The sequence below is a fragment of the Heteronotia binoei genome, chromosome 3 (genome assembly GCF_032191835.1).
Source record: "Heteronotia binoei isolate CCM8104 ecotype False Entrance Well chromosome 3, APGP_CSIRO_Hbin_v1, whole genome shotgun sequence".
Taxonomy (NCBI): domain Eukaryota; kingdom Metazoa; phylum Chordata; class Lepidosauria; order Squamata; family Gekkonidae; genus Heteronotia; species Heteronotia binoei.
The window spans coordinates 132,907,341-132,928,332 of record NC_083225.1 but is presented as its reverse complement, the minus strand read 5'-3'; the positions used below and the strand labels follow the sequence as shown (position 1 = coordinate 132,928,332).

The following is a 20,992-nucleotide window of genomic DNA, read 5'->3' as shown; positions in this document are numbered from 1 at the left end:
AAAACCACTAAAAACGTGGCTCTTCGCGGCTCTGCGGAGCAGTTGGTGCGAAATCCACGCAGACTCTGCGCGGTGAAGAGGGACGTCGCTCCGGGGTAAGCTCTGTGCGAAAACGCCCCAAGTGATTATTGGCTGGGATGGGGGGGGTAGGGAGGGGTGGCACTTCTCATACGAGAGGCTTACTCCTTTAGGGCTCTTCCGGCTCCAGAGATCCCAGGCATTGAATGTGTTGGCCTGATGTGGGATGTTGGGGAGGGGTTGGCGATCTGGCTGGTGTACCGACCACCTAACGCACCGGCCGGTGCCTTACCATCCCTGGTGGAGGCCGCAGCGGGCTGGGCGTTGGAGCACCCGAGGCTCTTGGTCTTGGGTGACTTCAATGTCCATGCCGACGACGCGACCTCCAGCCAGGCGATGGACCTGGTGTCATCCATGGCGACACTAGGACTCTCCCAGGTTGTTACAACACCCACTCATCAGGCGAGACACATGTTAGACCTGGTCTTTGTGGCCGGAATATCAGTGACTGATATTGCAATGGAAGCAGTGCCATGGTCAGATCACTTTGCCCTTAAGGCAAGTATGGAGGTGTCACCCAAAACCTGTTTAGGCGGAGAGCATATTTTAGCTCACCCGCGGAGCCTGATGGACCCGGAACGGTTCCTAACGGCTCTACGGGACACCTGGCCCACTGGCGATTCCCTGGATGATCTGGTAGAGTCCTGGAACAATGGGCTCTCCAGGACCATCGAGGAGATCGCACCCAGGCGCCCTCTGCGTCCCCGCTCGAAGCCGTCGCCTTGGTTTAACCGGGAGCTGCGGCAACAAAAGCGGGGACTCAGACGACTGGAGAGGCAAAGGCGACGTACTCGAGACGAAGTGACCCGAACATCTTATAGAGAGAGTTTGAAGGCCTATGAGATGGCAATCAAATCCGCAAAGAATGCTTGCGTCCGCAACTTCGTCCGCAACTTCACGCCTGGCACAACTGTTCGACATAATTAGAGGACTTACAACGCTGCCGCAAGGCAGACCAAATTCTACTGAATTGGAAATAGGCTGTGAGGCTTTTGCGTAATTTTTTGCGGATAAAATCGCGTCACTCCGCCCAGACCCCCCTGCCAGTTTTGAGACAGTTAGCGAAACCGAGGCCCCGAGCCTGTCTTCAGACTATACTCTGGATGGCTTTAGCCCTCTCAGCCTGGAGGAAGTTGACAGGATTCTCTTATCTGCTCGCCCAACAACTTGTAAATTGGACCCATTCCCTTCCTGGCTTATTAAATCTTGCCAGAGGGATCTTAGATATCCTGTATGGGATATCATAAATAATCCCTGACGGAAGGGCATTTTCCAACACCGCTCAAAGAGGCTGTGGTCCGTCCCCTCCTAAAAAAACCATCTTTAGATCCGGCCCAATTGGCACACTATCGGCCGGTCTCAAATATGCCCTTTTGGGGCAAACTTATTGAGAGGGCAGTGGTGATGCAGTTACAGACTTTCCTGGAGAACGCTTCCGTCCTTGATCCATTTCAGTCCGGCTTTCGCCCGGGACATGGGACGGAGACGGTGTTGGTTGCCCTAGTGAATGACCTTCAACGGCATCTGGACCGGGGTGGCTCGGTGGTGCTGATGTTGTTAGACCTGTCAGCTGCGTTCGACACCGTCGACCATCGGCTACTGACGTGCCGCCTCGCCGATGTGGGGATTCAGGGGTTGGCCTTACAGTGGCTTTCCTCTTTCCTGGAAGGTCGGGGACAAAGGGTCGCAATTGGGGGGGAGCTATCCTGGAGGTGCACACTCGATTGTGGTGTGCCCCAAGGGGCGGTTCTCTCCCCAATGTTATTCAACATCTACATGCGGCCTCTTGCCCAGATTGCCCGAAGGTATGGGCTAGGGTGTCACCAGTGCGCTGATGACACCCAGCTCTGTCTACTGATGGACGGCCAGCCGGTCTGCGCCCCGGAAAATCTTGATCGGACACTACAGGCCATGGCTGAGTGGCTCAGACTGAGTGGGCTGAAGCTAAATCCTGTGAAGACAGGTCCTTTGCTTGGTTTGCCACAGCTCGGGAGGGGGAATCTCCCTACCAGTTTTTGATGGTGCGCCGCTGACAGCGGCGGACAGGGTCAGGAGCTTGGGGGTGCTATTGGAGCCTTCCCTGAAGATGGAGGCTCAGATAGCAGCCGCTGCCAAGTCCGCGTTTTTTCATCTTAGGCGGGCAAGGCAGCTGGCCCCCTTCTTGGAGCGCGACGACCTAGCAACAGTGATCCATGCTACGGTCACCTCGAGGTTGGACTACTGCAATGCCCTCTACATGGGGCTGCCCCTGTCCCGAACTCGGAAATTGCAGCTGGTGCAGAATGCCGCGGCCCGGCTGTTACTGGGTCTCCCAAAGTGGGGACACATCTGGCCGGGTCTTCGGACCCTGCACTGGCTTCCAGTGATATACCGAGTCCGGTACAAGGTGCTGGTTATTACCTTTAAAGCCCTATATGGCCTGGGACCTGCCTACCTGAAGGACCGTCTCTCCCCACATGTTCCCCAGAGAGTACTGAGGTCGGGAACACAAAATCTCCTCACTATCCCTGGGCCGAAAGTAGCCCGCTTGAAATCCACCAGAGAAAGGGCTTTCTCCGTTATGGCCCCTACATGGTGGAATCAGCTGCCGGAGGAGGTGAGGGCCCTGCGGGACCTTGTTCAGTTCCGCAGGGCCTGTAAGACGACCCTCTTCTGGCTAGCTTACACCTAGCTAAGATGAGAACTCAAGGTAGCTTGCTAGACGTCTGTTTTATATGTATTGGAATGCCTACTGGTTTTTAAGGTTTTAGCTGTTTAAATGTTTAATTATTTATATATTTAAAATTGTTTAATTTTTATGTTTGACCAATTTTTGGAAGCCGCCCTGAGCCACTTGTGGGAAGGGCAGGATATAAATCCTAAATAAATAAATACATAAAATAAAAAAGAAGGCATTGTGGAAAGTCTTGAGAAGCTGTGGAAGATGTTTACAGTCACAAGAATGTTTCAAGATGAAATTCCAAATCACTTAAATTCTCAGAGGCTAAGTTGCTCCAATGGAGCTTCCATGTTCATAAGTTCCATTAAAATTAAATAGAAGTCCAATGGCACTTCAATGGAACAACATTTATTCCAGCATTAAAGTGGCATTTGATGTGACCTCTGAGTCATGGACACTTATCTATAAGATACCACTTGTTTAATTTTTCTGTCATTTTAGTTTTCATACCATGTTGAGGCAGTTACAAAAGCTGATTTTTTGCAAGAACAATGAATTGAGAACAGACTGCACTTCCCTCCGTTCTTCTTCCGTTCTGCTTTATTAGTATTTTAGTTCTCTCACACATTCATTGCCTAGGCTAAGTTTCTCCTCATAACTCCATCAATAAACATCCAAAAATCTGGTGTTTCTGTTGTGCATAAAACATGAGTCTGCTTAGCTCATGTTTCTAATTAAATAGAGAGCATTTATGTTACAATCACACAAAAAATATGCACATTTTTTTAAAAAATACACAGGCCCGTTTCACATTACTGTTCTAAACCTGATATTATCCATTGTTGGCCCAGGTTTTTTTTGTTGAAAACAATTTTTATTATTCTGCAACATATTGTAATAATACTCATCCATTATTTAAAGCTTAGTACCAGTACATTACATTTCCACCTCTCTCCCCCCCCTTTTTGCGACTTCCACCGGTGCAGTTTAATTAAAATTCTAAAAAGAAATAAAAGGTAATTTTAACATTTTAAGAATCTTCATAAAAATCTTATAATTATATTAAAATAAAAATAAAGAAAAAACCATTTACTATGATTATCATCCATCTTCATTGTAATTCTTTAGTCCTTATAAAAATAAGATTGAAGAGATATATATTCCCATAGTCTCATTTTAAACTACAATCCTTATCGAAATAAGTTGAGAAGAAAAAAGGAAACTAAAGTCCATTTACTCTTCCCCTAGCATTCAACTATTGTCAAAAATCACCAAATGTCCTTTAACCTTCCATTGTTTTTCAACACATTTCTGAAATTTTCTCCATTCATTTTTAAATTTCTCTACATCATATACTTTTAAGATTCTTGTAAACTTGTCCATTTCACTCCAATGCATAACTTTTATAATCCAGTCCCATTTTTCCGGTACTTTATCTTGCTTCCACATCTGCGCATATAATGTCCTTGAGGCTGAAAGCATATACCAGATTATCGTTCTATCTTGTTTCGGAACTTTTTCCATTTGTAATCCCAACAAAAAGATTTCTGGTGCCTTCTTAATGTTATAGCCCAACATTTTTGAAATCTCTTGCCGAATCATTTGCCAAAATTCCTTTGCCATTTCACAAGTCCACCACATATGGTAGAAAGATCCTTCATGTTTTTTACATTTCCAACATCTGTCTGACACCTGATTGTTCATTTTCGACAGTTTCTTAGGTGTCATGTACCACCTATAAAGCATTTTAAAACAGTTTTCTTTAATATTATTACATGTCGATATCTTCATAGAGTTCTTCTATAAGTACTCCCATTGCTCCATCTGTATTTCTTTATTTATATTAATCGCCCATTTTATCATTTGAGATTTAACTACTTCATCTTCTGTAGACCATTTCAATAATAATTTATAAATTCTTGAAATCAATTTTTCATTATTGCCAAACTGCATTCTCTCCAGTTCTGTTTGTTCTTGTCTTACTCCATCATTTTTAATATCCTGTTCAAGCAAACTCTTAATTTGTTGCAATTGAAACCAATTATACTTATATTCTAGTTCTTCCACCGATTCTAATTCCACCTTGCCTCCATGTATTTTTAACAATTGTTTATATAATAACCATTTCTTTTCACTAATAACTGAATATAACTTTATTACTTCTGTTGGCACAATCCAAAGTGGTTTCCTCTCGTCCCCATATTTTTTTTGTATTTCAACCAGGTATTCAGCAAATTACTTCTTATATAATGATGTGAGAAGAAGCCATCCATCTTACTTTTCCCATAACACAGATAAGCATGCCAACCAAAAACATTACCATGACCTTCTAATGCTAATAATTTTCTATTTAGTAACATCATCCATTCCTTGATCCACACCGAACAAACTGCATCATGATACAACTTTAAATCTGGCAATTGGAAGCCTTCCCTTTCTGTTGCATCCGTCAAAATTTTCGTTTTAATTCTTGGTTTCTTGCCTGCCCATACAAATTCTGAAAGTTTCCTTTGCCATTTCTTAAATTGTTTATTGTCCTTCACTATTGGAATTGTTTGAAACAAGAACATAATTCTTGGCAAAACATTCATTTTAATTGCAGGAATTCTCCCTGATATAGAAAGGTTTAACTTATTCCATTTTAATAAATCTCCATCGATTTTCCACCAAAGCTTCTCATAGTTATTTTTATACAAGTCAATGTTTTTTGTTATAATTTCTACACCTAGATATTTCACTTTGGAGATCACTTCACACTCTGTTAAACTCTGTAGTTCTTCCTGTTTATTCTTTGACATATTTTTGCACAGAATTTTTGACTTCTCTTTGTTTATATAAAAACCTGCTAATTCTCCATATTATTGTATCTTACGAAGCAACAACGGTGTAACTTGAGTGGGATTTTCATTTATAAACATTACATCATCTGCAAATGCTCTGTATTTATAGGAAAAACCTTTCAATTTCAGTCCCTCTATCTCTTTATCTTCTTGGATTTGCATAAGCAATACCTCTAAAGTCATTATAAATATCAATGGAGATAGAGGGCAACCTTGTCTTGTTCCTTTACTAATTACCATTTTTTCTGTCAAATCTGCATTTATACAATGTCTTGCGTGTTGTTCAGTATATATCACCTTCACCATTCTTACAAAATCTTCTCCCAATCTCAATTTCTCCATCACTGCAAACATGAAATCCCAACGCACATTATCAAATGCTTTCTCTGCATCTGCAAAAAATAATGCTACTTCTTTTTCAGGAAGTTTCTCATAATATTCAATAATGTCTATAACTGTTCTGATGTTATCTCTTATTTGCCTCCTGGGAAGAAATCCTGCTTGTTCTTCTTTAATAAAATTATTCAAATGCTGTTTAAGGCGTCCTGCTAATATTCTAGCAAATATTTTATAGTCATTATTAAGTAATGAAATTGGTCTGTAATTTTTTTACGTTCGTGGTGTCTCTATCTTCTTTCGGTATCAACAAAATTACTGCTTCTTTCCAAGTATTAGGTATTTTCCCATCTATTCTTATAGTATTCATCAACTTCTGAAGTAGGGCCTCCATGAGGACTTTATAAAATTTTGCTGTAAAACCATTTGGACTGGGTGCCTTTCCCAATTTCATTAAATTAATTACCGCCTCTATTTCTTCCTTTTCAATTGGTTCATTTAATACCTTCTCCATATTTTCAGTTAAGGGATTTACATTGATCCTCTGTAAATATGCGTCAATCTTTTTCTTGTCCACTTCTCTTTTGATTCCTTCCTGGTCGACAATTTCCTTGCCTCCTGATATAATTCTATTAATAACTTTATTCTCCCTTTTTTTTTCATTTGCCAGGCCAAGTATTTTCCAGGTTTATTCGCTCCTTCAAAAGATTTCTGTTGAAATTTTTTTAGATTCCATTCCACTTCTTTATTTAACAATGTCTCAATTGACTTTGTAGTATTGTAATCACCCTTATAATTTTCTTTTTCCCAGGCCTCTTTTTAAGCCCTTTCTCCTTCTTTCCAGTCTCTTTTTGTAAGTCCATCATTTGTTTGTTCTTGGCTTTTTTATCTTTATTATTCAATGTAATTAGGATGCCCCTCATTACTGCTTTATATGCATCCCACACCATTTGAAATTGAATGTCCTCATTTTCATTTATTTGAAAGAAAAATTTAGTCTTTTTTTCCAGAGACTCTACTACTTCCTTTTTCTGCAGCAAATCTTCATTTATCTGCCATCTTAAAGTCTTTTTAATAGGTTTTGCAAACCACATTAATGGATTATGGTCTGCCCCTATTTTCGGAAGAATCTCTATTTTTTTCCTTATAAATCCTAGATTTTTTGTAAAGAAAGAATTATGTCTTGCTGAAAGAAAGTGTAGTCATGTTCTTTGGGGTTAAATTCCCTCCATACATCTTCCAGATTTTCTTGTTTAACTAATTAAAAAAATGACTTTGGTAACTTTCCTTCATTATTTTTCCCCCCAGATCTGTCCAAATTATTTTTAACCGTTCCATTAAAATTTCCCATTAATATAATTTGCTCATATGTCACTTGATCTAATTGTTACATAATGTCCTTTAAAAAAGAGTATTTTGCTTCATTTGGGGCATACAATCCCAATAACAAAGTTCTTTTATGATTCAACATCACTTCCACCGCTATAAATCTACCATCATCGTCTTTAAAAATCAATGTTGGGTTTAATTCTTGCTTCACATAAAAAACCACACCCCTTTTTTCCCCTTGGCCAATGAGCAAAATTTCACACCAAGTTATTTATTGAATAAAATTTGTAATCCATATCTTTGATGTGTACTTCTTGTAGGGAAATTATATTACATTTTTGTTTCCCAATCCAATGAAAAGTTGCCCTTCTTTTTTGTGGCGACTTAAGTCCATTTACATTCCATGATATTAATTTGTAATCCATCATGGTTTTCTGTTTTTAATCTGTACCCCCAAATTTTTTATTTTCTTCCAAAAACTTCGTCATGTCCTGAGTGCTTATAATGGTAAATCTCTTTCCTTTATATTAGAAACTTAGACTCTCTGGAAGTATCCATCTGTATCACATTTCACTTTCTCTCAGCTTATCAGTCAGTTTTTTATACAATCTTCTGTCATTTATAACTTTCCTTGGCAATTCTTTCATGATTCTTACACTATTGCCATCCACCTCCAATGTATTTTCAAATTGTTTACTTAGAATCCTTCCCACAAATCTCACTACCACATCCCTTGGTAGTTTATTTTTCCTTGAGTAGTCTGAATTAACCCTGTAGATATAGTCATAAAAATAACTGGTCTCTTCAGAGTCATCTCCCAAAAATTCAGCAATGATTCTTATTATATATGTCCTTAAATCAGTCCCATCAGATTCAGGCATCCCTCTCAAACGTATCTGATTTTCCATTAATTTACAATCTCGGAGTACTGCTTTCTCCTGTATTTTTTCTAATAGTGGAATCCACTGTGTCTATTCCTACATCATGGTCTTTAACCTTTTCTTCAACCTCCCGCACTTTCTTTAACACTGCTTCGGAATCTCTTCTGAGAACTTCTATATCTTTTTTAAATTCTTTCTTACATTCAGTTATAGAGTCTTTTATCACTTTAGCCAATCTTGCCTCCATGGCTTCCATTTGTTCCTGCAGTTTAGACATTTTTGCTTCCTCAAGTGACCTAGCCCTAGTACGGATCTCTTTTGCTCCTGATTTGTGGATAGACATCACTGCCTATCCATCATAAAAATAAGCTTCAAGGTTGACCTCACCAAATCAGTTTTTAAATATACAGTCTTATAGATTGGGACATGCCCTTTCAGATGAGCCCAAAATCGCCATTCCCAGAAACTCCTAAGTTGAAATATTAATTTTAAAAAAATTTTATTCTCTTCAAAATGGCATCTGCGGCTTTTCTACCCCCCTTTTAAAAAGTTTTTCTTTTTCTTCTAGAGTGCTCCAAAATTAGTTCAAATCATATAATCCAATAAATTTATTCTTCTAATGATGATATTAGCCGGCTCTGCTAATTTTTAAAGTCCCGTTGTCTTTTTAAAATTTTTTAAACCTTTGACCTTCTTTCAATGGCTGCCGATGTTTCTCTATGATTATAGTCCTAGAGAGGGCTAAAAGGCTTGCAGTTTTCCCTTCTCTTAATGGCCACTTCCTTCCTTTCTTGCCACCAAGTCTTGTTTTCTATGTTGAGAAGTCTCGCGTTATTTCTATGATGCCACTTCCTTTGACATCTTCCTGATCAGCAGTTCTGTTTCGGAGGGGTTATCGCCCGACCACAGGTATGCATAACAATATTTGTTCTTCCTCTTTTAACCTTATTTCTCTAATTTTCTTAGTCCCAAATTTAACCCCTCCTTTGTCTTCTTTACTGTAAAATTATATAGATGGATCCAGACCTTTGTTTTTACTTCAAATAAGTCTTATTTTAGTCCCGAAGTGATTGATAAAGATCTTTACCTTTAAAAATCGTGATCCTTTCAAGCACCTTTCTCTTCCAGAATAGATGTTAATTAGTCCCAAAGAAGCTTTGGATCAGGATGAATTTAAGTCAATTTAACGACCCCAGAAGTCCTCTATAGACGTTGGAATGCAATTCTTCTCCAGGGACTCTTCAAAGCTGAAAAGGAACTCCACTGGGATACCTCGTCAGTCAAAGTAAATCCCCTCAGAATTAAATAAGCATGTCTTGGCCATCTCCCTACCTGGAAGATGTAGGCAGCAGGCATTGAAATCACCTTCTCTGCCCAGAACAGAAGCTCTGGTCTGCTCCTCTATTGAGAAGCACCTCAATCCTCCATGACTCAAAACCGGAAGTCCCATTGTTGGCCCAGTTTTGAGTAAAGCGATACAGGAATGGGGTTTTCATACAGTGAATTTCCTTCTGCTAATGAGCCATCTCAGAAACTCTATGGTAATTTAAAACAGTGCCACTTCTCCCCCTCCGCCCTTTTTCGTTGCATGATCTTACTTAGACTTTTTCTTTTTTTCTAGTGTGAGCGCTATAGCACTAAACTGCTATAGCACCTCAGTGCTTTAGCAGCACCATTGAGATATATTGACTTGATTGACTCACTACATCTCAATGGTGCCACTATAGCACTCACATTAGAATGCTTTTAAAATAAGAAAAGTCCAAGGAAGATTGTGCAGCAAAAAAAGGGGGGGGAAGCATTGTAGGAAGCGCTATGGACAGAGATCGGTGTTGCTGAGATCAGAGGATTTGATGAGGAACTTCCTCACCATCACCTCTTCCAAATCCTCCACCATCACACACCTGGCATCCCCAACACTGCCAGCCTCCCAGTTCTTGAAGGGATGGCTTGCCTCAGGCTAGCTGTGTGGGTGAAGAACACACCATAGTAATTCAGAAGCACAGCAAAAGGGTTGAAAAAGGGGGGGGGGGGAAGCAGTTTCACTTGAAAGTGACTCAACCATGTTTTGCTAACCCAATGCAAGCAGGTTTGTATGAACAGGTAAATAAATTCTGCTAGCAGCCGGTTACTAAAATGGGTCTATCTGAGATTACAGGGAAAAAATCCATTAGCAATCATTTACTAAAATGAAATACAAAGGCATTTTGAAAAGGACCATACAGTCTTTGCAGAGGGTACAGTAGTCTAAGGAGACAATAGAGTAAAGGAAATAAATGTTGGAGTTTCCTTGCACTTTTCTGTCATACATACTAACTCCAGGCTCTCTCTCCTAAATCCCCTAATATTCAACATACTGGATTATATTAGGGCTGGAGTTTATGAACCACAAGGATGCAGATCTTTCCCCACCTTCACCAAGAAGCCCAAATAACCTGTGAAAAAGCTTGGCCATGGCTCAGGGGACCCTTGAGAACCAGAAGCTTCAATGAGCAGGAGAGAGCTGGGTGAGATAGTCCTCCTCCTTTGCCAGCAAGACTAATACAAGAGGCTCAGCTGGTGAAAGCAGGAGAAGGGACCAGTTTTGCCTAATTCTCTACAGACACACAAACTGCAGCTCCCTGTGCTTCTGATCTGTGAGGATGGCCTTTTCTGTGTAGATAACAGAGAATGCTCATGGGGAGGGCTGACCAAATCCATTTTAACAGGATCCAGCCTATTTAATCTAGATGTCATTGAGTTGAAACCCATGGATTGGTTCTGCTGGTTGAAGTCTTTTCTCTGGTGGACAGAGCCTTCCTTTAATACAAAATGCCCTTCTCAGGATCTCTGTGTTGGGGGGAGGTCTCATTCCACCCGAGGAATGTGGAGTACAACCACAGCATCCAAGCCATTAGCTGTGATTGTTGTTTAGTGTGTAGATTTTTGAGAACACTGAGTCATCCCTGAAAGCAGTGATAAACTAAATGGAGCTTTCATTTTCAGAGGAAGTCTGTCTCTGAAAACCAAAAAATGGGGACAAACAATAAGGGGAGGCCCTCAGTGTCATGCCCTGCCTGCAAGTTTCCAGAGCCATCCAGCAACTTTGGAAGCCCAGTGCTGGACCAGCTGGGCCCCAGGCTTCTCAGTGCTCTCATGATTAAATCAGAACATAGACAGCAGATGCAAAATGAGTTTTCAAGGTGTGCTGTGTGTTGTTTTGCATGTTTCTGAGAAATGTTGTTCATTATGTCTTTCCGGTGCAATAAGGAAATTATAGGAAGTCATAGACAACTTCTCCACAGCTATTTAAAGAAAGTTTGCTGCTGCTACTGCTCAGTGAGAGATTGTTTTGTCTCTTTGCAGAGGAAGAAAGTGGGTTTCCGTTGTTAATGGGTTCCATTCGGGGTTTGACAGCTGTGCTCCTCCTCCTGCTTGGTGAGTTCTGATAAATGTGTTTAAGCCTTCTAAGACTGTATGACCTGTCCTGGTGTTGTTATTCTGCCATCAACTGTGGCCAAACTGATGCAAATTATGGCATGCAAAGTTATGGCTTTTCCATGTTAATTGCCCCCAGCATCTGATATTCAGAGGTACGGTGCTTCTGTCCATGAACGTTCAGTGGCTAGAAAGCATTGGTTAGGCCTTTTCATATCAGCTTCTAATTCCTTCAGCAACTTTGGGATGGTATTTGCATAACACCATCCAAACTGGCTTTCTGCATTACTTCTCCAGTCTATTATTAGCTGCTGAGTATATGGTGAATATCAAGATCAGAATGTTCTTGTCATCTTTGTGGATGGATTCTTTTCTGCCTCTACTCTGTCCTTAACTATTCTGGAGAGAATTCCAAGTATGTTTTTTCCCCTTTTCTGAAATGGCTTTGATTTTATTCTCTTGTACAAAAGAAGTGCATACATTGTACTAAGGACAAAGAATGGTGTATTTTCCATCCTGCTAAAGGGGCAATGATATTTAAAGAGAATTGTTCCCTCCCTGTCAGTTTAACTATGTAGAAGTCTGTGCACAAAATGGTGTGGAAAGCTTTTTTGTCTTTGTTTGGATTCAAAGGTGCTATTTGACTTCAATTGCTGGTTGATGACACACACATTCAGAAATATTGGAAACTTTATACCAGATCAGTACATAAATGAAGATGTGTGTGTCAGTGCAGCTATCATGTGAAGAGATCCATGGCCTGCTTTGAAGGTTTAGAACATACCACACAACATACAGTATGTGTAACAACACCTGGTCAGGATTGATATATAGTAATTTCTGGATGTGTGTGTGTTTTAAAAGTATGTATTATTGACCACTGAGGAAGGCCTTTGAGGCCAAAATGTGTAGAGTCCTGCGTTGGTCATTTGACATGTTCATCAACTTTATATGAGGAATTATTACAGTTTATGTACTTGTTCTGATTCTAATTCAGCCTGATATTCAGGCCCAATATTTTTAATTTTTACTATTGTGTCCACCATATAATAAATATTTATCTGCTGTAGTTTGATCCTTGAAGCATTATATTTCAGGTTGAATTGTTTCCTCCTTTCCTTTTGTTTGTGGATTTCTTTACTGTGTCATTTGATGTCTCTAGAAATTTGTTCTTCCTTGTGTGCAGACAAGAAATGTTGATATTAATAAAGAAATTCAGTCAACATTAATATTGGGAGGTTGCTGCTCTTGTTGCCCAGTGTTACATGGGCCCTCTGTGCCAAATGATATACCTCATTTTCATTCAAAGTTGACAATTCCTTTATAAATCCTGGCTGCACAAATCTATCAGTATACATGTGAGCTTGGCTAATTTTTTTGGTGGGGGACTTAGAATTCTTAGTGATGGTGGAAAGTGCCATGTAGCCACAGGCTGACTTATGGTGAACCTGTTTTCCATTGCTGGCCTCTGCATAACAACTCTAATATTCCTTGGTGGTCTCCCATCCAAATACTGACCTTGCTTAGCTTCCAAGATCTGACGAGATCAGCTAGCCTGGGTCACCCAGGTCTGATTCTCAGTATTTGTTTAGTTATGAGAAGTGTGGGGCCACCAATAAGTACCATCATGGATCCCCATCTCCTCTAGGCACTTCCTCTCAGCATCCAATGCATCACAGGAAAACAGATCACAGAACATGTTATTAATTTATTGAAAAAACCATTAACTCTCTTTTCTCCCAGATAACTGGAACCCAAAGCAGGTAACATCAACGCAAAATGATATAAAGCTTAGCTTGTGAAATGAAATGAAATTAAATTAAATTAAAGAGGCTGCAGTACAAAAACTTTGAAACTCACAGGGCATTCACCATTTTAGGGGGGGGGGGGGTTGTATCTCAATGTGTACCTTACTTTCTTCCCCTCCCCACTTTCCATTCCTTATATTTATATCTTCTGCCTCCAAGGAACTCATGAAAATATACATTTATTTTATCCTTACAACAGCTCTGTCAGGTTGGGCAAAAAATGGTGATTGGCCCAAGATCACACATTCCTTTCCCCAGAATTTTGTCCCTCTAATTTCTCCTGTCTCAACAGCCTTCCAGGAATCTCATGTATCCAGGGGGTTGTTAAAGACTCAAGTGATGGTTTTAAAATAAGCTGCTGCAGATAAAGAATTATATTTAGTAAAAATAAATGTGTTAGTCATTCTACTAGCAGCAGTACATTAAAATGCTGACCACACTTTATCAGCTTCATTTGCATGAACATGAAGGGAAGTCTGAAAACCTGAAACAGGGAATGAAGAATTAAAAGAATCAACTAGCTGAGCACAGATCTCCTGCTGTTTTTAAACTGCTAGTAGCTATGGAAGGTCCCCAATTCAGGACTGTGATGCTGAATGAAGGTCTTCAACCCTTTTTTCCTCCATGCTGTCCTTATAATCTGTATTATTCCTCCTCAGTGATCTGTGCAGTGATACACAGGTTACTAGGTAACCTTGGGTCAATCTGTCTCTGTCAGTATAACATAGTTACAAGGTGGTTGTAGTGAGGATAAAATGGAGGATAGGAGAATGAGGCTGTAAATTACATTGGGTCCTCAGTGTAAAAAAAAGTGGGGTACAAATATAAATATCTGGATAGATGTGATATGCATCAAGTAAGAATACAATAAAATATTGGAGCAAATAGCAAATGGAGGTTGAGATATGGAAGTAGTATGGGAAGGGGGGGGATTAATGGCACGGCAGTGATCCAATCTGAAAGGAACTGCAGATGCTATTTGTAACTTTTAAACAGTGCAAGATCTAGTCATGTATCATCATTAACTTGTCTAGTTAAGTCCTCTAAAGCCAAATAGCAAGGTTAAAAGACGATAAATTTAAAGCAATGAGAAGTGCATGTAAACAGGGATGTGCACCAGAAAAAAAAAATCACTATTTTTTGTATCTGGATATCAGGGCTGGTATAATTATCAGTATTCTTGATTATTCACATCTCCAGTATGGGATCAGTGTTAGGATTTAGGGTTTTTCCGGTATTTTGAAATTACTTGGGTCCATCTGGAGAGCTACCATTGGCCACCCCTGCTATAGGGGACAAAATTCTTTGTTTTCTCCAGGGGGGAAAATATGTGAACACACAAGAGCAAGCAACCGCTGGCCAAAAGCCTTCCAATACGAACAGAACCAATAATCAAACCAGACAATCCTACTAGAACCATAGGCCAGTGTGGCAAACCCACTATATGCCAAACCAGCCAATCCAAGGCAAATGAACTGAAGCAAGGGAAGGGACACTATTTCCAGCCCAACAGACCCAGTGTCAAACCACAGAAGCCAAGCAGAACCTAGGGCCAATGTGGCAGCAGAAGCCCAACAGAACCATAGTCAAACTTGGTAGTGGAGAAAATAAGGAGCAGTACAGATTATTGAAACAGTACACATTTAAAGTGACTGATTAAACACAGGGTACTATTAGAGAGTCATTTCTGGTGTAGGCATTAGATATTAATGTCAGCCAGAGTAATTTGGTTTACCTGACAACTCTTTAGACGCCTACAGAAGTGAACTAGGAGAAACACAAATGTTCATGAGTGGAAACAGAAAGGGTAGGAATCACACAAGCAAATTTATACACAAAGAGAACTGCAGACTTTCAGACACATACTCTGAATATACAGTAAATATGGCTGTTTCTACACTCAGGGTTGATTCTGATTTTATGAGCATTGAATCTGCCTGCAGAAAACTTTTGTTCAAAAGTACTCTTGTAAAATGAGGAGCAACACTGGGGTGAAACCACTTTCAGTGCCAATTCAAGAAAATGAGTGTAGATGACTTAAGATAATACAAAGCAAGACAGAAGTGACAGCAGTATGCAATGTAGATAAACATTTTAAATGTGCACTGAGAGAGGATCTTCTGCCAAGTGTAGAAACAGCCATAGTCTTTCAATTACAAAATTATGTTGCTGAATGTAAGAGGGTTAAATAACCCAATTAAATGAAAGAATTATGACCCAAATACTAAAATCTTGCCTAGATATTGGTTTAGGTTTAGGATTGGTTTAGGAATCTCTTCTTAGAACAATGGCATACCCAGTATTAAAAACTTCCTGGTACAATTTACAATACCAAGCTCCTGGGAAATCAAAAGCCAAATTTAGACAGGTCCAATTTTAAAAGGCCTATAGGTAAAGAAGCAAAACCTAAAAATTGCATGATATCTTTATTACCTACTTGGCGATATTTGGAGGCAAATGAATGAAATGGGGAAAGATTATACTTATTATTCCTCTAAAAGTTCAAACAAAAATAGATTTTACTTTACTTTCACATATGCTGGTGGATAATGTAATTAATGCTGACATAGGTACAACCTTGTGGACAGATCACTGTTCAGTACATTGTACACTGACTGAACAAAAATACAGGGCAACACAGTGGATTTTAAATAAATCAATTTTATTAACACAGGGAAGAAATTGCACAAGAGAGAAAAAATTATTGTGGAATTATGGAACCGATTGTGAGGGAGGCATTTAAAGTGCTTATGACAATGATGCTTATGACAGCTGATGACAATGGCATCCTACCTTAAAAATAAGAATAAACACAACAAAAAGAAATGTTACTAGCAAATATTAGGTTCCTATATAATTTAGCAAAAGGATAGGGCATAAAAAAGCATATAAGGAATTACTAAAAAATATAAGAAATTACAGGAAGATATTGAAACTGCTCACATTCAAAGGCAATTGATATCTCTGAAACAACAATTTTGGCAGAAAACTCCAAGAGCTTTGAAAATACTCTCATGGAGAGTAAATGATAAGAAGGTCAAAGGACAAATTCGCACCTTGAGGGACAGGGCAGGTAATTTATATCTCAAACCCACAGAAATAGTAAAAATAATGTCAGACTTTTATGAAAACCTGTATATATCTGACAATCCTAATAATGACCAAATCAAGAATTATCTAGAAATGAATAACAATTTTGAGATATTGACTAACTTCCATAAAGACATTTTAGAACAACCTACATAAACTCAGGCAATAAAAGACTCGATAAAAGACCAAAAGCCCAATAAAGCCACAGGGAATGATGGATTCCCTTCTGAGTTCTATAAAATGTTTAAGGAAGAAATTCTAGTACTATTTTCCAAAGTCTGTAACCATATTTTGAATTGTAGGGAAATGCCATCTTCATGGTCTGAGACCAACATCATTATCTTACCAAAGGAACTAAAGGACTTAACGGATCCTTCTGATTATAGGCCAATATCATTACTCAAAAGTGACATAAAAATATTTGCAAAAATCATTGTGAATAGGTTAAGAAAAATAATTCCTTACTACATAAATACAGACCAGACAAGTTTCATTCCTAGAAAGTTTCTAGCAGATAATATTTGCACAACTATGAATATTATTAATTCTGTAAGAAAGAAAAATTGAAAACTGTTTTATTATCACTGGATATACATAAAACCTTTGATAGTATTGAAATAACATTTCTTTAAAACTTTACTGGAATATATGGGATTTAGGAACAAATTTTTAAACACTATGTATGTCATTTATAAAAATCCATCAGCAAAACCCAGTGATATCACATAAAAAAAAATTAAGTTCAAAGGGGGCACTAGATAGGGGTGCCCACTCTCACCCCAATTATTTGCCCTGGCTGTTGAGACTTTGGCTGAGGCTATTCGAAAAAGAAAAAAAAAACAGATCACAGTGGTAACAGTAGGAACATTAGCTCATAAATTATTTCTTTATGCAGATGATATGGTTATATACTTGACCAACTCATCATCTATAATAGCTTTACACGACATGATTCATGAGTATAGTAAAGTTTCAGGACTAACAGTTAAAAGAAATCTGATCTCTTCTTTATTTATGTTTCCCCAGAGAGTGAAAAGAAAATGAAGGCTAAATACAAGTACAAATGGACAGAAACAATGTAGAGACACTTAGGAGTATATATTCAAGTTGAAATATCAAATATTTTAAAAAATTGAAAAATATATTTAGGGACTTCATCTTGACTAAAAAATGGAATTAACTAATATTAACGTGGGCAGATAGAATAAGTTTGGTGAAAAGTTTCATACCTTTGAAATATTTATTTTTGTTCAGCATGGTCCAATTGATATCCCAAAGAAAAATCTACAAAGGTGGCAACAATCAATTAGCAATTTTTTCTGGGCAAATAAACCTCCAAGGCTGAGCTTTGAAACAAATCGTAGACCAACAGTAAGAGTACGGCTAGGAATACCAGTTAACAAAATACTACTAAAATACTAGGAGAGCCAGTTTGGTGTAGTGGTTAAGTGTTTGGACTCTTATCTGGGAGAACCGGGTTTGATTCCCCACTCCTCCACTTGCACCTGCTAGCATGGCTTTGGGTCAGCCATAGCTCTGGCAGAGGTTGTCCTTGAAAGGGCAGCTGCTGTGAGAGCCCTCTCTAGCCCCACCCACCTCACAGGGGGTCTGTTGTGAGGGAGGAAGGTAAAGGAGATTGTGAGCCGCTCTGAGACTCTTCGGAGTGGAGGGCGGGATATAAATCCAATATCTTCTTCTTCTTCTTCCATTCTAGCAAATTTTATAAGATCATGCACAGGGAATGTAGAGGGAAACTGGCTGCAAATTAAAAGTTTATGCATTAAAGATCATAGAATCATAGAGTTGGAAGGGACTCCCAAGGAAATCCACAAATACCTCCCCCTAAATCCACAGGATCAGCATTGCTGTCAGATGGCAATCTAGCCTCTGATAATTATCCTTTAGATACAACCTGCAAAATCTGGGATAAATGGAGGCAGATCTTAGCTCCAGAGAACTCACAGCTGAAGCCTTTTTAAAATCAAGAGTGGCTCCCCCCGGGGAAAGAACAAAAAGCTTTCTTGAAATGGCATCAGGCAGGGATAACCAGATTAATAGATTTATATGATAAAGGCAAGATCTTAGAAAAGACCCAGTTGGAAGGTGGAACAAACAATCCCCTGGTATATATATTTTATTTTATTTACCTTAAATTTCTATACCGCCCTCTCCACAAGCAGACTCAGGGTGGCTAACAGTCAGATACTTGCAAATTACACACATGTTAATAAAAATACAAACAACATATCCTTAACAGATTTTGAAAAGCTATTGAAAGAAAATGATGGCTCTTCGAAAGGTGTTATGTCTAAAATATATCAGATACTACTTTCGATTGATGGCAGCAAGACTTTGAATAGTCAAAAACAGTGGAACGTACATTGCCAAAATAGATTAACTGATGATGACTGAAAGAAGGTATGGACTTCTCCTAGTTTAAAATCAAATATATTTAATGTCGGATTTTAAATGTTTAAAATGGCAACTAGAAGGTACATAACACCAACATGTTTAGATAGAATAAAAGCAACAAATGTTGGAAAGAAAGTGGCCAAACAGGGGACTTCATGCACTGTTGATGGGTGGGTGTGAAGACTTTTTGGATGCCTGTTTTGCAGGAAATACGTATTATAACAGGCTGTAACCTACTGTTGATACTGGAAACTGTTCTCTTAGGAATACGGGAGGATTCTCTTTAATAAAGTGAGAAAAGAACTGATAGCAATCTTATTAGCGGTGGCAGGGATCTTACTAGCAGCATACTGAAGATGCATACAAATCCCTTCCATATCAACATGGAGGGGAGAAATGTGGGAATATTTTATATTAGGAGAAATAACACAACACAATACCTTAAACACACAGGAATATACATCTTCAAAATTTATGGAGATCTGTTATCCAATGATTCAATATTTGACAGAAAATAGCATCTTGCCCAGTAATCCATACTATAGGGAGATTATGTATTTTTGAACATTAAACAAAGCTCAATTGATATTGCTCCTTAATGTTATATTATTGTAAATTTTACTTGTTAATTTTTTTTTTTAAAGTAAAACCAGAGAATATCAGCAGAACCAATGTGACAATCTCTCCCTAACATGTGATTCCATTTGCTTATGAGAACTGCTTCCCTCCCCTCCTGTTGCTTGGGAAATCTGCAGAAAAGACAAAAGAAGAAAAAGGAAGAAAATCGTTCAAAGCTTTAAAATGCCGGCTCTGGATATTCCCCATAATATTTAGAATTAGAATACTGGTATTGATGATATTGCCAAATATTGATTCTGAATATATCCAAAAGGTACCAATAATGTATTCTTCAGGTGTATATTTGGATTGCATATATCTGAGTCCACATCCCTACATTGTTTTATAAGACAGTTATAGCACTTGTGAAATTTAGCTCATGACTTTCAAACTCTGGGGATTTGCATATTTTGAATGTTTTGAGTGCTTTATAATTATTCTCTTGGGTTTAGGTCATAAACTTTTGCAAGGCTTTTTCTTCTTCTTCTCAGAACAAGATTTTTGGGGGGGGGGGCAAATCCTGTCCATATTTCAAAAATGGTTTTATGCTCATGTTTTATGGTTTGCATGCAGGTCTTTGTACTGGACAGAGGATTGTAACTGTTCAGAAGGGCCATCTTTATCGAGCAAAAGGCTACCATATCACCATCGGGTGCAATGTCAGTGGCTATAGGGGGCCATTGGAGCAGACATTCCAGTGGTCTGTGTATCGGCCATCTGCCCCAAAGACAGAAATGCAACTCATCAGCACTAGTGATTCCAGTTTCCCTTATGCTGTCTATGTCCAACGTGTCAAGGCAGGAGAAATCTATATAGAGAGGATCCAAGGAGATTCTGTCCTGCTGCACATCACCAAGCTTCAGACTGAGGATGCTGGCGAGTATGAATGTCATACACCCAACACTGATGGAAGGTACTTTGGGAATTACAGTGCCAAAACAAGGCTGTCAGGTAAGCTCAAGAACATGTTGCCTATGGAAATAATTGGCATAGAGCCTGAATACCTCAAGGGCTGCTAAAGTGAATGCAGCCCCAACTACCATGACTTCCAGTAGGGCTACCATTCTCTAGTTAGGGGGCAAGAATCCCCTGCTTTTGCAGGCTCTTGCCCACAAACTCCCCCACCCCAACAGGAACATAGCCAGAAAGAAATGTGGTGTGCCCACATCACCTAGAATTGACATGGGCATGTTGGTGGCACTGGAGGAACAATGCTCTGATTTTGGGGCAAAGCTCTATGGTTTGAGGCTGATTTTACCATGGAATTTTGTTCAAAAACTAGAACATCGCCCCCAACATGACCATCTTCTGAATGATGCAGACATATCAAATGACATCACTTCTAGTGATGCAGGGATGTTGTTGTGAGGATGTTTCTTGCTCCTGGAACATCCCCCCATTACCTCACCATCGTCTTCAAGGGACTTGGCAACCCTACTTCTGGGTGCTGGATTTGCTCACTTGTGAACTTTGAGGCAGGCAGCAAAACCAGAAAGTCAACTGAGCTCCTAGTGGAACAATATG

The 20,992-nt window shown here is 39.3% G+C and overlaps 1 protein-coding gene across 1 annotated transcript in view; it reads left to right on the top strand.

The window, feature by feature from the left end:
• Positions 1-9,606: 9,606 nt before the first annotated feature.
• Positions 9,607-20,992, top strand: part of LOC132569102 (immunoglobulin superfamily member 2-like) — a 55,185-nt gene continuing 43,799 nt past the window's right edge. The window contains 3 exon segments of the mRNA XM_060235283.1: positions 9,607-9,664; positions 11,469-11,540; positions 20,042-20,419. Of these exon segments, the coding sequence (XP_060091266.1) occupies positions 9,607-9,664; positions 11,469-11,540; positions 20,042-20,419 (508 nt within the window).